We start from the raw sequence: 13874 nt of genomic DNA, 5'->3' as shown, positions 1-13874 counted from the left end.
ACAGTTCACCTCATTTTCCATCAGGACCAATCGGGCTACACCAAGCATATGAAAGACCCCCAGAACTGGGGAGATCCTTACTCAAGTCTCAGGATGATGCGACCACCCAATGACTCACGAGAGACCAAACTTGCTGCAATCACATGAAGTTTATTGGGGATACCGGTACCGGGGTCAATCTCGTGATCTTGTCGGCCAAAGGAGTTCGACCCCGGGGTCGATCTCGTAACCATGCTGGCCAACGGAGTTCAACGCCGAACACAAGAAGTGTGGGGTATTTAAGGGAAAAACCACAAGTTAGGGGCGGGGAGAGGGTTACCAAGGAAACAGAACATAAAAACAGTGGAGAATTTTAGAGGGACCCAGCCCAAGGTATTGAGTTAGGGAGGGGAACATATTCATTTTAGGAATGTAATCTTCATCTACCGGTCGACAGGGTGGAGAGTCTCATAAACCAGTAGACCTTCATTCCTAGTTCCATCCTCCTTGTGGATCATTTAGGAGGGGCAGGTATCGGAGCCCTGAGGCTCTGAGTTAGCCAAGTTCCTGGAACTACCTACTTCTCGTTTTTGGCTTGATACAGAGGTTTTCCATGCCCCCTTTTAGGTAAAGGCTACTACACATTATACATACATTTCTATTAAATGCCCTCATTTTAAATTCTAGGATTCTCCAGCCTTTCAGCATACACCTTGACATAATTTCCTGCTCACATGTGATCAAGCACAACCGGTGCAGATTGGTCAAACAAACACAGGACTGATAAGAACTTAATTGTCTTAACTGAAAACAGGGCCTTTCACCTGTAAGGTATATTTTTCCTGTTTTGGTCTCCCAATAATTTCCAGGGTGTGTTATTCTTGTTCCTGTTTTGTCCCGCACTTACTTGGCAGCTTCATGGGTGGGGGAGAGGAGGCAGGCTTAGCAGAAGCAAGCAAGCAATTAGACAGAAGCCATACTGGTTAGCTGGAGGGGGCTCCACACCAGCAGGCAGCTTAACAGATGTTAAGTTAGCTGGGACATCCTGACATTGGGATCCTAAAATAAAGTTAGAGTCCAAGGGATTCTCTATCAAGGAGATCAACTTGAAATGGCCTCAGCAAGAACACAAGATGGAGGAGCCTCTGCACTGTCTTGCCTTTTGTGATAACAAAAGTTAGCTCACAATCAGTTGTAACTCAGTTCCAGGAGATCCAACACTCTCTGGCTTCCTTGGGGACCAGGAACACATATGGTGCACATATACATGCAGGCAAATACCCCTAAAAATACAAGTAAATACATCCTTAAGATTTTGCTGGGGAAGGGAGAAACAAGTTGGAAAGCAAACCTTCTGAGAATTACCATATACCACAAAAGCTGTAGGAGGTCTACTGTTAAATTTTTAGCTTTAGCGTCTGGTCCTGCTCCAAAGTCAACAAAATTGCCATCCACTGTGCCCATTTGCCTTCTCCTTCCTTGGAGCCCCTGCAGTGTTCCCAGGGATCCCACTGAAAGTATTCGTTCAGGAGAGGAGAAATTCACCCAGCAACCAGATGTACCTCTCTGACCTATGACCTCACCAGGAATGGTATGAGGACTCTTGAGAACAGAATAGTGGACTTGGAAGCAGCTCATCCCCTCTCTCCCAGGAAAACATTCTACAAACAAAGAATCTGCCTTTCCCTAAGTTTGCCTATGCATAGTTGAGAGCCAAAATGCCTGTAGACATTTTGCTACCACACTGACACTAAAAGCCAAGAGAGGCAGTGGGAAACTTAGAAGTAGCAGCTTGAGTCTAACACCAAGACCCATAGACTCTTGACTCACAGAGACCCTGAGGCAATTTGGTTTGGACTGGTTCTCTACCACATACAGTCCAACACATCCTATCTGACCCAGCACAAGGCAGGCTCCCGGTAGGGAAAGCCTTGTTGTGGGATGCTGTCCCTGGGGAGGTATGAAAAAACCTGCTCACCCAGATAGTGAGCCAACTGTAGAACAAAGTCAGGATATAACTGAAATCCAATTTGATGAACCAAATGGGTTATTGGGGTCATTTAAAGGACCAGAATGGCTCAGAGGCAGCTGCATCACCAAAGCCCACCACAGCATGGGGGGCGGCTCACAGAAACGGGGAACTTGGAGCTCACAGAGCTTACAGCTCAACAGGCTCAGGGGTGTCTTTTCTAGATCCTTCAGCCATTCTGAGCTGCTTTGAGGCAGCCTGGCTTCTCTGAGGTTGTCTCACAGTGTCCTTAACAGCTTGTATAAACTTGGGAAGGGAGAGCCCTAGCAGAGCTGGTCAGTTTCGGGGAGTTCCTGAAGCTTGTGAGCTTCACCAGTGAAATGTTTTATCTCTGTGAAAAAATTGCTCACAAGCACTAGGAACGGATTCCTGTTCTGCAATGCATTTTCAGCGTGTTACACTTAGCAGGTGTACTGGCTGGTTTTGTGTGCCAACTTGACACAGTCTGGAGTTATCACAGAGAAGGGAGCTTCAGTTGGGGAAGTGTCTCCATGAGAGATCCAGCTGTGGGACATTTTCTCAATTAGTGATCAAGGGGATAGGGCCCCTTATGAGTGGTGCCATCCCTGGGCTGAAGTCTTGGGTTCTATAAGAGAGCAGGCTGAGCAAGCCAGGGGAAGCAAGCCAGTAAGAAACATCCCTCCATGGCCTCTGCATCAGCTCCTGCTTCCTGACCTGCTTGAGTTCTAGTCCTGACTTCCTTTGGTGATGAACAGCAATGTGGAAGTAAGTAAGCTGAATAAACCCTTTCCTCCCCAACTTGCTTCTTGGTCATGATGTTCGTGCAGGAATAGAAACCCTGACTAAGACAGCAGGTCAATTGCTTTGACTCCTGAGAGCTGCCTTTTGGAGGTAGACAAGGCAGGCACAGAGTCAGGGGCAAGCCCCTTGGCACAGTGCTCAAGGTTCCTGCCTACTGCTGAGCTTTGAAATCTGACACTCCAAGCTGCTCTGGCCACATATCCAGCCCTGAGTGCACCAGTCTCTCCACAGAACCCAACTTTGTTTTTTCTACACCCTGCTTGTAATAACGACCTGCCTCCACACCCAAACCATGGCCTCTTCAACCTGGAAAATTCCTCCTCTGTTGCCCTCTGGCAATGACTCAGAATCTCTGGAGAAAGGACCCCAAGGGAATCTTACTTCTAAAAAGCTCCCTGGACACTTTCAGGGCCCAGCCAGAGTTGGAAACAATAATGTAAACACACACAACTCTCTCAGGCTTCCTACCATACAAACCTCACCCGGGCTCTACTCTACAGCCCACATACAGAAGCCATTCCATAACTGGACTAGCATGGACCAAGAGGAGGGAGGCTGGGAAGAAGAGACCAGAAGGAAGGAGGGGAGGGAACAGACCATGTTCCTTAGTTCCTTGCACTGGTCTGGCACCTCTGCGGAGAAAAGCTTTTGAGACAGTTCATGGGAATGCCCGAGAGATCTGGGCCTACAGGGACCACATTGCACACCAAGGGCTGCAAACGGGTATATCCAGGAGCATCTCTGAATACAGCAGTTGCCAATGAAGAGATCTCACCAAAGTGTCTTTTGAGTAGCAGAATGAACAGAAGGCACCAGCCATAAAAGTTGGTACAGGTAGACATCACAGGATGTGGCCGTGACGATGCACAGTGCCCGTTTCCTACTCCAGGGAATGTACTTGGCTTTGAACTCTATCTCCATCACTGCTCTAAGGCTCTTATCCTATCCAACAATAATAAAAATGTAGGGATTAGTCTGGAGAGATGGCTAAATTATTAAAAAGAAGTTGATGCTCTTCAAAAGGACCCAGGTTAGATTCCCAGCACCTACATGGCAGCTCACAAGTACCTGCAACTGCAGTTCCAGGAGACACAATGCCTTTTTATCACCCACTCAGATGCACACTGTGCATCTACATATATGTAGGTAAAATTCTCATATACATAAAAAAATTTTAAATTGTTTTAAAAGTTTGGGTACAGGTAGCTGTAATAGCTTACATCACATTATATTTCTGTAATATCACTGAATTATATGCCTGAAAGTGACTAAAATTAAATCCTGTCATACACAACTTGGTACACAAAAAACAAGACAAAAAAAAGAAAAAAAAACCTGGACATGGTGGCACATACCTAGAATCTCAGCTTTGAGGGAGGCTAAGGAGATTTGCAATCTAAATCAAATCTGGACAACTTAGTGAAATCCTTTCTCAAAACCAAATAAAACAGATTCAGGAAAGGGGGATGAAGCTGCTCAGAAGGTAAAGGAGCTTTCAACTCAAGCTTGTTTGGCCTGTGCTTGAGCTCTAGAACCCACGTAGTGGGTCAGAATATAGGTCAGTGGTAGAGAGCACTTGTCTAACTTGCACAGGATCTGGGGTTTAATAAAAACAAAAACAAAACAAAACAAAACAAAAAAACCCAACAGACCATTCCATTGAACTAAAACAAAACAAGACATTTAACCTTTGGCCCAGGCCTATCAAAAAGCTTTGCAAGTTTTACTGGACTAGACGATAAGAGATTTCCACTCAGTCTTCTTTCCCTCTTGGCCTCTCTTAGGTCAGCCCTGCATCTTGCTTCAGTGGTTTCCTGTACTCATTAACTTTTGTCTGCTAGACACAGCCAGGGTCCTCTGGGGAAAGGGAACCTCCATTGAGCAACTGCTTCTATTAGGTGGCCTGTAGTCAAGTCAGTGGGAACACTTTCTCGATTAATGATTGATGTGGGAGGGCCCAGCCCACCAGGGGAGGTGCCACCCCTGGGCAGGTTGGGGAGCAAACCAAACAAACAGAGTTCTTCTATGGCCTCTTCTTCAGTTCCTGCCTCTAAGTTCCTGTCTTGAGTTCCTGACCTGACCTCCTTTCATGACAGGCTATAAGCTATAAGATGACATAAGCCATTTCCCACTCTAATTGCTTTTGGTTGGGGTCTTTACCACAGCAAGAGAAAGCAGACCAGGACACTCTACAGTATGATCTATGCACAGCTTTCCTCAGCATGCCATCAGCTTCTCAAGGACCAAGATGCACACACAGGATGGGTAAAAGGTCATCTGCTCACTCATCAGCCTGTGGGAGGCATCTGTCTGGGCAGCTCTGGATCACCAGGTCATAAACAGGGAGGGTCCAGAGCCATGGAATTCAGAAAGCAGTGAGACGCCTGGGGAGAACACACTTCAAAAAGCCTTTATTGAGTTTAATTTCCAAAGTACAGAGATTTGAAGAAATTCTGTAAAGACTCTTGAGTTTTCACAGGGTGTGTTTTGGCTACTGTAAAAAACAAAAACAAAAACAAAAACACACGCGAGCGCGCACACACCATAGTTTTCCTACTTGCCATATGATCTCTTTGGGAGATGGACAACACTCAAAGGCACTGATTGGTGACATTGGTGGCTCTGGTCCTTATTCAGGCAGCCAGCTCAGCCAAGGCCCGGTCCAAGGGATCCACCGACCAGTAGTTGTCATCCCAGCCGAGGAACCAACCCACAAAAGAAGGAGGCTCAAAGCCCTGCCTAACAACTGTGATGGGGGTCCGCCTGTCCCGATTCGCTGGATCTGTCTCGATGTACCGCTTAGCTGCAGACACAGAAGGGGAAGGAGACCCAGAGACTCTCAGTGTGCTCTCCTCAGGGAGAGAATAGCCCTCCTGACCACCACCACTGAACACAGGTAAAGACCCCACATGAATTGCCCCCCAACATAGGAAGAACAGAAACTTCTGCTTAAATTCCTGTTTCACAAAGTTCTCAGCCCTTCCCTGTGTGTATCATTTCCCCCCCGGTGATTAAAAGTTATTAAATAAACTGCTCTTAGGTCCCCAGACTCTAGATTCTGCTTTCCCATGTCCGGTCCCTAACAAGGGAATCCCTTGGACACACTGGGAATTAGACATGGCCTCTCCTAGGTTCCTCCCTTGCCCAGTAGGCCCTCAGGCATTCTGAAGGGACACATTGATCTCTTCACACCTGCCATAGGTTAGACCTGGAACACTCCTCAGAGCCTCTCTAAGAGGTGGTATCTTCTGCTCCTTGAAGGTGATGAAGGGGAGACCCCCACACTTTCATCTCCCCTCCAAGTCCCCATGGCTTTACTTTGTACACACTTCCCACCTTGACGCCTCACCACAGGCTCAATCACCAGAGCCAATCAATCTGGGCTGAAACTTCCAAAATAAACCTTCTGTCTTTGTGAATGGATTGCCTCCAGTCGTCACAAACAACTACTGGGATATCACCCCAAGCAGGCCTCTAGAAGGTCAGACTACGAGCAGAAAATGCCCATCCCCATGGATGCTAACTAACTCCTAGAGGAGCATCAGAAGCCTGCTCCCACCAACCCCCAGCCTTTATCTCACGCCCTTCCACAGCCAGAGACCCCACCCCAACCCCCACGCCCAGCCAAAGACCCCACCCCCACTACAGCCTAAGACTCACCCCCACCCACAGCCAGAGAGATACCCTCCCACTCCAAGCCTTGGGTCCTCACCAGAAGTCAAGGCCTCCGTCTTTTCCTCTTCCTGGGAGTCCTTTCCAACCCAGACAAAGACCTGGAGGTGAGATGTGAAATGAAAACCACGTGACAGGTGCTGGCGACAGCCACTGCCTCATGAAGAACAAGGGTGGGGGAGGGCCCTGGGTGCCAGAAAAAGACAAAACTCTCTACAACTAACAACCTTCAGACAGCAACTGGAAGGGCAGAACAGAGCTGCAAAGCAGCGACCTACAAATAAATGGATTTGCAGTGTTGGCCTGTAATAGCACCGCCTTCGAATTTAGTTCTCAATGATGGCCTAAGAGTCTGGGTTTCCAACTTCTGAAACATGGGAGAATCTGGAAGCTGGGCCATCACCTTCACTGGGGTGAAGCTGAAAGGGTAGGTCCAGTTTACCTCAGGCTATACCATTCCTCATGTCTCCTCATCCCAGCCTGCACACCCACAATCACTGCAATACAGCAGCAGATTTGGAAAGTCCTCTTTTAAGAGCTCAGGAGTCACACCTTTAAAGGTGTAGATTCACTGAACAGATGAGTGGACAGACATTCTTCCTCATTCATCCAACAAATGCACGCGGAAAGGCTTGCATCCTGGCTGACATGTGTCTAAAGCTTGTGATGAAAAGCCCAGGTCACTGTGAGCCTTATGACATACACATAAGAACCTCTGCTGAGTTTTACACACTATCTATTTTTTTTTTTACCTTTTTGTGTATGCACGTGTGTGTACTTGTGCCACAGTGCACACAGGGAGGTTAAAAGACAACCTTGGGTGTGGGTCCTCGCCTTACACTTTGTTTGAGACAGGATCTTCTTGTTCATAGTGATGCAGCCGGATAAGCTGGCCTTTGAGCTTCTGGGGAGTTTCTTCCTCTGATTTCCCCATCCCTCTCTTTCTCAGGAGCATCACAGACACACCCATCACTCTCGGCTTTTCCTTGGTTTCTGAAGACCTGAACTCAGATCCTCACACTTATGTAGCAAGTACTTTATCCACTGGGCTGTCTTCCCAGCTCTGCCATATATTTTTTATGCTTCTTTCAAGTGAATCACATTCAAAAGAGACTGTCATTTATCAATGGCAATCAATTTTTATCAAACGCCTTAAACGAGAAAATGCCAGGCTCTATGACTTTTCCTTTGACTTGTCTCAGGATCCCCAGCACTTAGCATTTTTCCTGGAAAATGGTGAAGCCAAGAAACCCTGGCCGAGGACAAGTCAAAGAAAAAGCCATAGAGCCAGGCAGATGCATAAGCAGGTAATGTCACTGACCGCTTAGTCAATGATGACAGCCATATTGTTCAATATGCAAACACTGATCTTCCCACTGAGCTGTCCCAAAGCTGCCCCATGGGAAAAAGACATGGGACTTTGTGTTCAGCTATTCTACAGCCTGGAGGATGCTGGCAATAGGCATTTGATAGAAGAGTTGCTAAGCTGACACTCCCACAGGAATAGATCCAGAGTGGGCGGAGGTAAACTTGATGCAAGCCTTCATTCCCAGCATCCGTAACACAGAGCACTATGCAGATGCTCAACTGATACTGGATGAATGATGCAGATGAATGGATACTGGCATTCCTGTTGGGGCCTTCACAGCAGCTACCCTAGCAGATGGCACTAGAGGGCTCAGAGCTGAGGAGAGACATTTTCAAGCCTCCAAGTCACACCGGGCAGCTTACACCTGCACATGGCACACTACTAAGTTCAACTTTCTGCAAAGACATATTTAAAGCCAGGATTCACACTCCCCTGAAGCTAGGGGAGAATAACATATTGCGGGGTCATGTGACCTGGGTTTCTAGGGTGGTGAGCAGATTCCAACTGCCAGGCAGGTCCCACCACTCCCATGTTATGGCTGTGGAAACGGAGACTCAGAGAGAGAATGTGGCTTGCAGCCATTCCAGGAAACACTTGGTGTTGTCTCTTTTATACCCTTCCCATGGTGGCTTATCTTAGAACTAAGATCCAGCTTCTCCCTCTACCCAGGTCCTCTCTCTCTCTCTCTCCTTCACTCACCTGGTCCCAGGTGTCCAGGAGCATGACATCATCAGTAGCCAGGTCTTCCTGCATAAGCTCGCCAGGAACCTCTTCAATCTGGGAAGGGTCAAAGGGGGTCAAAGATGAAATATCAGCTCCATTGGTTCCCAGAATGAGTTTAAAGAGATGGTCTGCCTTCAGAGGCCCTCCCCCTGCCCTGGGCCATCAGACTTTTTCCAGGCTCTGAGGTTCACTGACCCCTGAACCCACCTCCTTCCCTAGGCACAAGCAGAGGTGTCACCTCCAGACTCACCACAAAGCGTCCGATCTTGTTGGAGCAGGCAAAGAGTCGAGGAGGATGGGCATCCATCCTCTTGTCCTTAAGCCTGGGGGATGTGCGGTAGGCAGTCTTCCCGCCCAGAGCCTCCCAGAAGGCATCTGTGAGGAAAGATCGCATCAGTGGCCAAGGGATTCCCTTGCCTCATGAGCACAACTCAGCAGACCCCAGACCAAACTGTGCCCAAATCCATTTGACCGCTCCCCACTTTAAGATCCCAAAGGGTTCAAGATAGAAGAGAAATGGAAAGGCCTGGAGAGGATAAGCAGGCAGAAAACACAGCTCAGAGACAAGAGCACTACAGGATGGGGCTAATTATCTCCTCTCAGCATGTGAGGTGGTAGAGGCCCAGGGATAGCAATTTACTTAAAACAGCCTGGGAGTGGAAAAGCCAGGAGACAAATCTGTTTTAAGTCCGATTTCCATACTCTTTCTACAACACCCACTGTCTATGTGTGTTCTGTGGCCATTTCTATAGAAATGTATCACAATTAAAGACATAAATTCCACGTGTCCACTCATTCCCACCAACTACATTTCAAACTACATTTCAAGTCCTCAAAAGCCACAGTGACCATCAACCACCAAATTGGGGCTGGGAGGTACAAAACATCCATCCTACTAGACGCATCTGCTGAACAGAGAGGCTGCATTGTCCACTCATGCATGGACAGCGAATGCACAGACCAAGCTGTCCTTTACTGCTTCCATAGGACACTAAGAAAAGGGGGGAGGGTTCCAAGTATCAGCAGAAACGAGGGCTGAGGGCTGAAGCAGGGACTTTCTCTCTATAGATCTGAAGGTCAGGAGCCTCTCAGACTCTGTCACTCATCGCTCTCACAAAACTTCCTGGGAAATGGTCATCATCTCCTGAGACCCTCTTGGACCGTCCACACCAAGTTCCCCTTTCTTCAGGACATAGGAGGTTATCCATCACTGGCTATCACCCTCATTCCATCAACACATGTGAGGGGGGAGGCACCAGAGAAGGATGTGGAGATGGAGCTCCGGGCAGTGGGAATAGGTGGGTCCCTGCTCGCACCTGGCTCACTGCCTTCCTCCACCTGCACGTGCTGGGCCCGAAGCACCTTCAGAAGTTCCTGGGCGCCGGTCTTCTCCGCCTCACTGGCTCCTCCACCCACCCACAGGTAGGCAGCAGAAGGGGTTTTCAGCACAAAGGCATCGTTGGAGTTCAGAGCACCAGACTTAGGCATCACCTGGAGGTGGGGTGGGACAGGCAGCACTCAACTAATCAGGAATCAGAAAAAAAAACCAACCCTGCCCCCTCCTTACAGCCAGGAGAGCCTGCAGTGGGACAAACTTCCTCCCTCCAGAGATGGTGAGCACAGAGTTTGGAGGCTGAGGGGGTCTGGCTAATTCCCATGCTTCTTGGACGCACTGTGGTGAGGGAGAAGTATCTGGAATTTGGGGCTGCGTTAACAAAAGTTGTATGTTCAAAACAAAGAAAGTGATAGAGTAATTCACAGCACCAAGACCATAGTATCTACTAGGATGGAATCAGAAACGGTGTCCTGGCTGCACAAAATGAGTTCTAGGGAAGGGAGTGCTGGACCGTGTGTGAGGGATTCTGGAGGGGTAAGGGACTGCCAGGGCAGGAAGCTCTGGAAAATCTGCTTCCTCTTCCCACCGAGGCCACTGGAGGTCGACTCACTGGGCCTAGAAGACTTCAGGAGGGCAGAACTGCCCATGTTCCGGGACCTGGCATTACCTCAACAGCCCTGGTGGCTCCAGAGCTGCTAGCTCGGACTTGGAAGAGGCGGGTACTGGCAGGAGCTGTCTGCCCACCATCTCGGGAGGTGCCACCCTTGTAGATGATCATGGGCTTCCCACCAAACAAGCTCATGAGATGTGCAGGCTCTTTGCCTTGGACCACTCGACTCTGGCAGAGAGAAAGGAGAAAGTCAGCTTTTCTTTTCTTTTCTTTTAATGTGGTTCTGGACCATTCCTTCTAGTAAGGCCATTACTGTGTCTGATGGTTAGGGGCACTGTGCAGGGAAGATCATAACTCCGAAGCACCACGGTACTAAGAAGAGAAAGCTGGAAATGATGTCATTGCCCAGGTCCCCTGGGTGCTGTTTTCCCACCATCCGCCTCTGTGAAGCCTTGCCCTGCAGCCCCTGAGTCCGGTCCAAGAACCAAGTTTATAAACATGACCTTAAAAGGAAGGGTGGATTGCTTGAGTACATTCTTCCATAATGCTGATGTCAGTCCCAGACACATGAGAGGGTGAGAAGAGCCTTTCAGATCTGGAGACACCGCTATACCCCATGTGGCCCCAACTCCTAACTCCCTGAGACCCTATCCTGTCTTCTTACTTAGATCTAAGCATAGCACATGGATTTCCTTGTCCTAAATGTGCCCTGCAGAGATCAACTGTGTCATCCCCGGTGGACAACCAGGGATGGGTGTGGAGACACTGCTCTGGAAGGACAGTGTATATATATCTGGATACAGACATTAAGTCTAGTGCATAGAAGCCCTGCATAAATGGTTATTGCATGGGTGATAGACAGATGGATAGATGTATGGGGTGGGTGAATGGATGAATCGATGGATGGATAGGTGGGTGGGTGGATGGATGGATATATGGATGGGTGGGTGGGTGTGGGTAGATGGGTGGGTGGATGGAAGGGTAGATGGATGGATGGATGTCAGATGTATGTATGTATGCATGCATGCATGCATGGATGAATGGATGGATGGATGGATAGATGGATGGATGGTTGAGTGGGCAAATGCATGGATGAATGGATGGATAATCAGGCAGCTAAGTGAGCAGACAGACGAGGTCCTGACTGAAGCCCTAAGAGGCAATGCTCTGGCTCACCTGGACAGGAGTTCCTCCCAGCTCCTCATCCAGCTGGGCAGTCAGGATGGCAGAAGCAGCAACCTCATCCTGGGTAGACTGGGCACCCTGCCTAGAAGAGGGAGAGAGACTCAGCTCTAGGTTCCATAGAGCTCTGGGCTTCTTCCTTGCCCTGAGCTCTAGTAACCCATGAAGCTGCTTGTTGTGGGTGTGGCTGGGATGGAGAAGTGCAGGGACTGTAGGGAGAGCCAGAGACAACAGCTTTGTCAACCTGCCTGCTCCTAGCTCAGGCACACCGGGCAGATTCCCTTGTCCTAAATGTGCCTGCGGAACTCCCTGGGCCCGCTGATAGACATACAGAGAGCGTACTGAGACTCAGATGCAAAAAAGTAGTCAGGGCACTTCCTGGTGTAAAAAGATGGGTCAGAAACAGCTGGCATGATGTGTGCCGTCTGTGAGGAAAGACACCAGTTAATCACCATCATGGGGACATGAGAAAAGGACGCCTGGATGTTCGCTGTGTGAGGTAACTGCCCTGAGAGGGAGTTAGGGAGACTCAAGGTCCTCCTGCCTCAGCCTCTTGCCAAAGCTGGGCCTTTCAGTACTGCCCCTGGCCCTCACCAGTTGTAGATGATCTGTCCCTGGCGGCCACCATGGCGGTAGTTGTACAGAATGATGTAGCTGTCGCCTCCATAGAACTGCCCATATGTGGCAGGGTCCACTGGCACCTTGTTGGAACCTTCAATTCTCCAGATCTGCAGAGACAGAGCTGAGGTCAGATACTGCGGTGTGTCCTCTGTCACCCTGGGTGAGCTGGAGACCCCAGTACAGTGGACAGTGTAGAGAACAGGACAAGCTTTTCATGGGAGTGTGGTGCCATCCAGGCCCAAGCATAGTTAAATAATTTGCCCAGCACACAGAGCTCTCGAGAGGCACAGCAGGATATGATCGCAGGGTTCCTGCTCCAGCTCTTCCCACCACATCTGACCAGATGATCTGTTCTTCCCCCTGAAAAGCCCCTCAAGACAGCTCTAGATTAGAAGATTGAGCCAGACCTGAGTCAAACCTAAGCCCTGCCCCTTGAGAGGTCATAGGACTTCCGACAGCACCTCTTAGAGCCTCGGCTTTCTCACCTGAAAAGTGATATGACAACAGCCTTAAATGGTGTCAAGCCTTACACTCTAGTCATGAAGATGCCATGACGCCTCCTACCACGAACTGACTTATTAGGCTAAACTGTCATTAACAGGATCAGCATTGTATCCCCAATATTTCCACTCTCCCTATGGATTTTATGGGTCATCTCATTCATCAGGGCCATAGTTGGGTGGCCTCAGAATGACCCCTCTGCCGGCGGATCTCTACAGATAGCTCTAGTCATCGGGAGGCCCTGCAGTGACACCTGGTGGTCAAATGGAGGTACTGAGCCAGCAACATGGAGTTTTGAAGGTGATGGCTCAAACCTCATTTTATGATGAGCAGGTGAGGCCCATGAGAGGTTAAGTAAATGGCCAAGCTCAACTCTCTGTCTACCAGATGCTTTCGCTGCCTCCTCTGCACACTGTCCAGTAGTAAGGAAAGAGCAGTATCCATGACAGTAATGGTGACTGTCACTAGGCCTCTTAGGGAAACAATGGATGCTGGCCTGGAATAGACTCTGGGCCCTAAGCATCTATGGACACACCTCCACCTCTCCACCTACACCCCGTCTTCCCACTCCCGTGTACCTCATCTTCTCTCCCCTACTCGATCAAGACAATCCCCACTCGCAGATACTCCAGCTCATGTTTCTGCCTCCTACCTATTTTTATGGTAGGTTTTTAAAGCACAGAACCAAATTTGTCATACATCTACTAAAAACAAAAGAAAACCCAAAATACTTTATACTGCTGTACCCCATGAAGTGCATTCATGGTCCCTCCTGAGAATGCCACCGACACCACACCATCTTCCTCAGAGAGCAGGTCCTGCCTGGAATGTGCCCCCTACTCCCTGGCAGCAAACTCATGTTCCTTCTACGATAGCCTGTCCCAACCACCCCATTCCCACTGACCTTCCCACGTTCCCACAAAATCCCAGAGCTTCCCTTCAACTCCCATAATAACAGATTTCAAGACTCTACTGTGGCTGTGGTCACCTCCTCTCCTACCCAGGCACTCCTAGGGTAGAAGATGGGGCCTGGGAGCCTGGCAAAGAGCCTGGCACACAGTAGGTACTCAGGGAATGTTTGTTGCTAAAA

At 49.0% G+C, this 13874-nt stretch overlaps 1 protein-coding gene across 2 annotated transcripts in view; it reads right to left on the bottom strand.

The window, feature by feature from the left end:
- Window positions 1-5157: 5157 nt before the first annotated feature.
- Window positions 5158-13874, bottom strand: part of Gsn (gelsolin) — a 53079-nt gene continuing 44362 nt past the window's right edge. For both annotated transcript variants that reach the window (XM_031369985.1, XM_031369984.1), the window contains 8 exons: window positions 12257-12390; window positions 11657-11747; window positions 10538-10708; window positions 9851-10025; window positions 8785-8909; window positions 8511-8588; window positions 6483-6543; window positions 5158-5573 (listed from right to left, as the gene is read on the bottom strand). In XM_031369985.1, coding sequence (XP_031225845.1) covers window positions 5404-5573; window positions 6483-6543; window positions 8511-8588; window positions 8785-8909; window positions 9851-10025; window positions 10538-10708; window positions 11657-11747; window positions 12257-12390 — 1005 coding nt within the window. In that variant the 3' untranslated portion in view covers window positions 5158-5403. The remainder of the gene's footprint in view (window positions 5574-6482; window positions 6544-8510; window positions 8589-8784; window positions 8910-9850; window positions 10026-10537; window positions 10709-11656; window positions 11748-12256; window positions 12391-13874) is intronic.

Source organism: Mastomys coucha, unplaced genomic scaffold, assembly GCF_008632895.1.
Source record: "Mastomys coucha isolate ucsf_1 unplaced genomic scaffold, UCSF_Mcou_1 pScaffold15, whole genome shotgun sequence".
NCBI classification, from domain to species: domain Eukaryota; kingdom Metazoa; phylum Chordata; class Mammalia; order Rodentia; family Muridae; genus Mastomys; species Mastomys coucha.
This window is presented reverse-complemented; position numbering and strand designations above follow the sequence as displayed.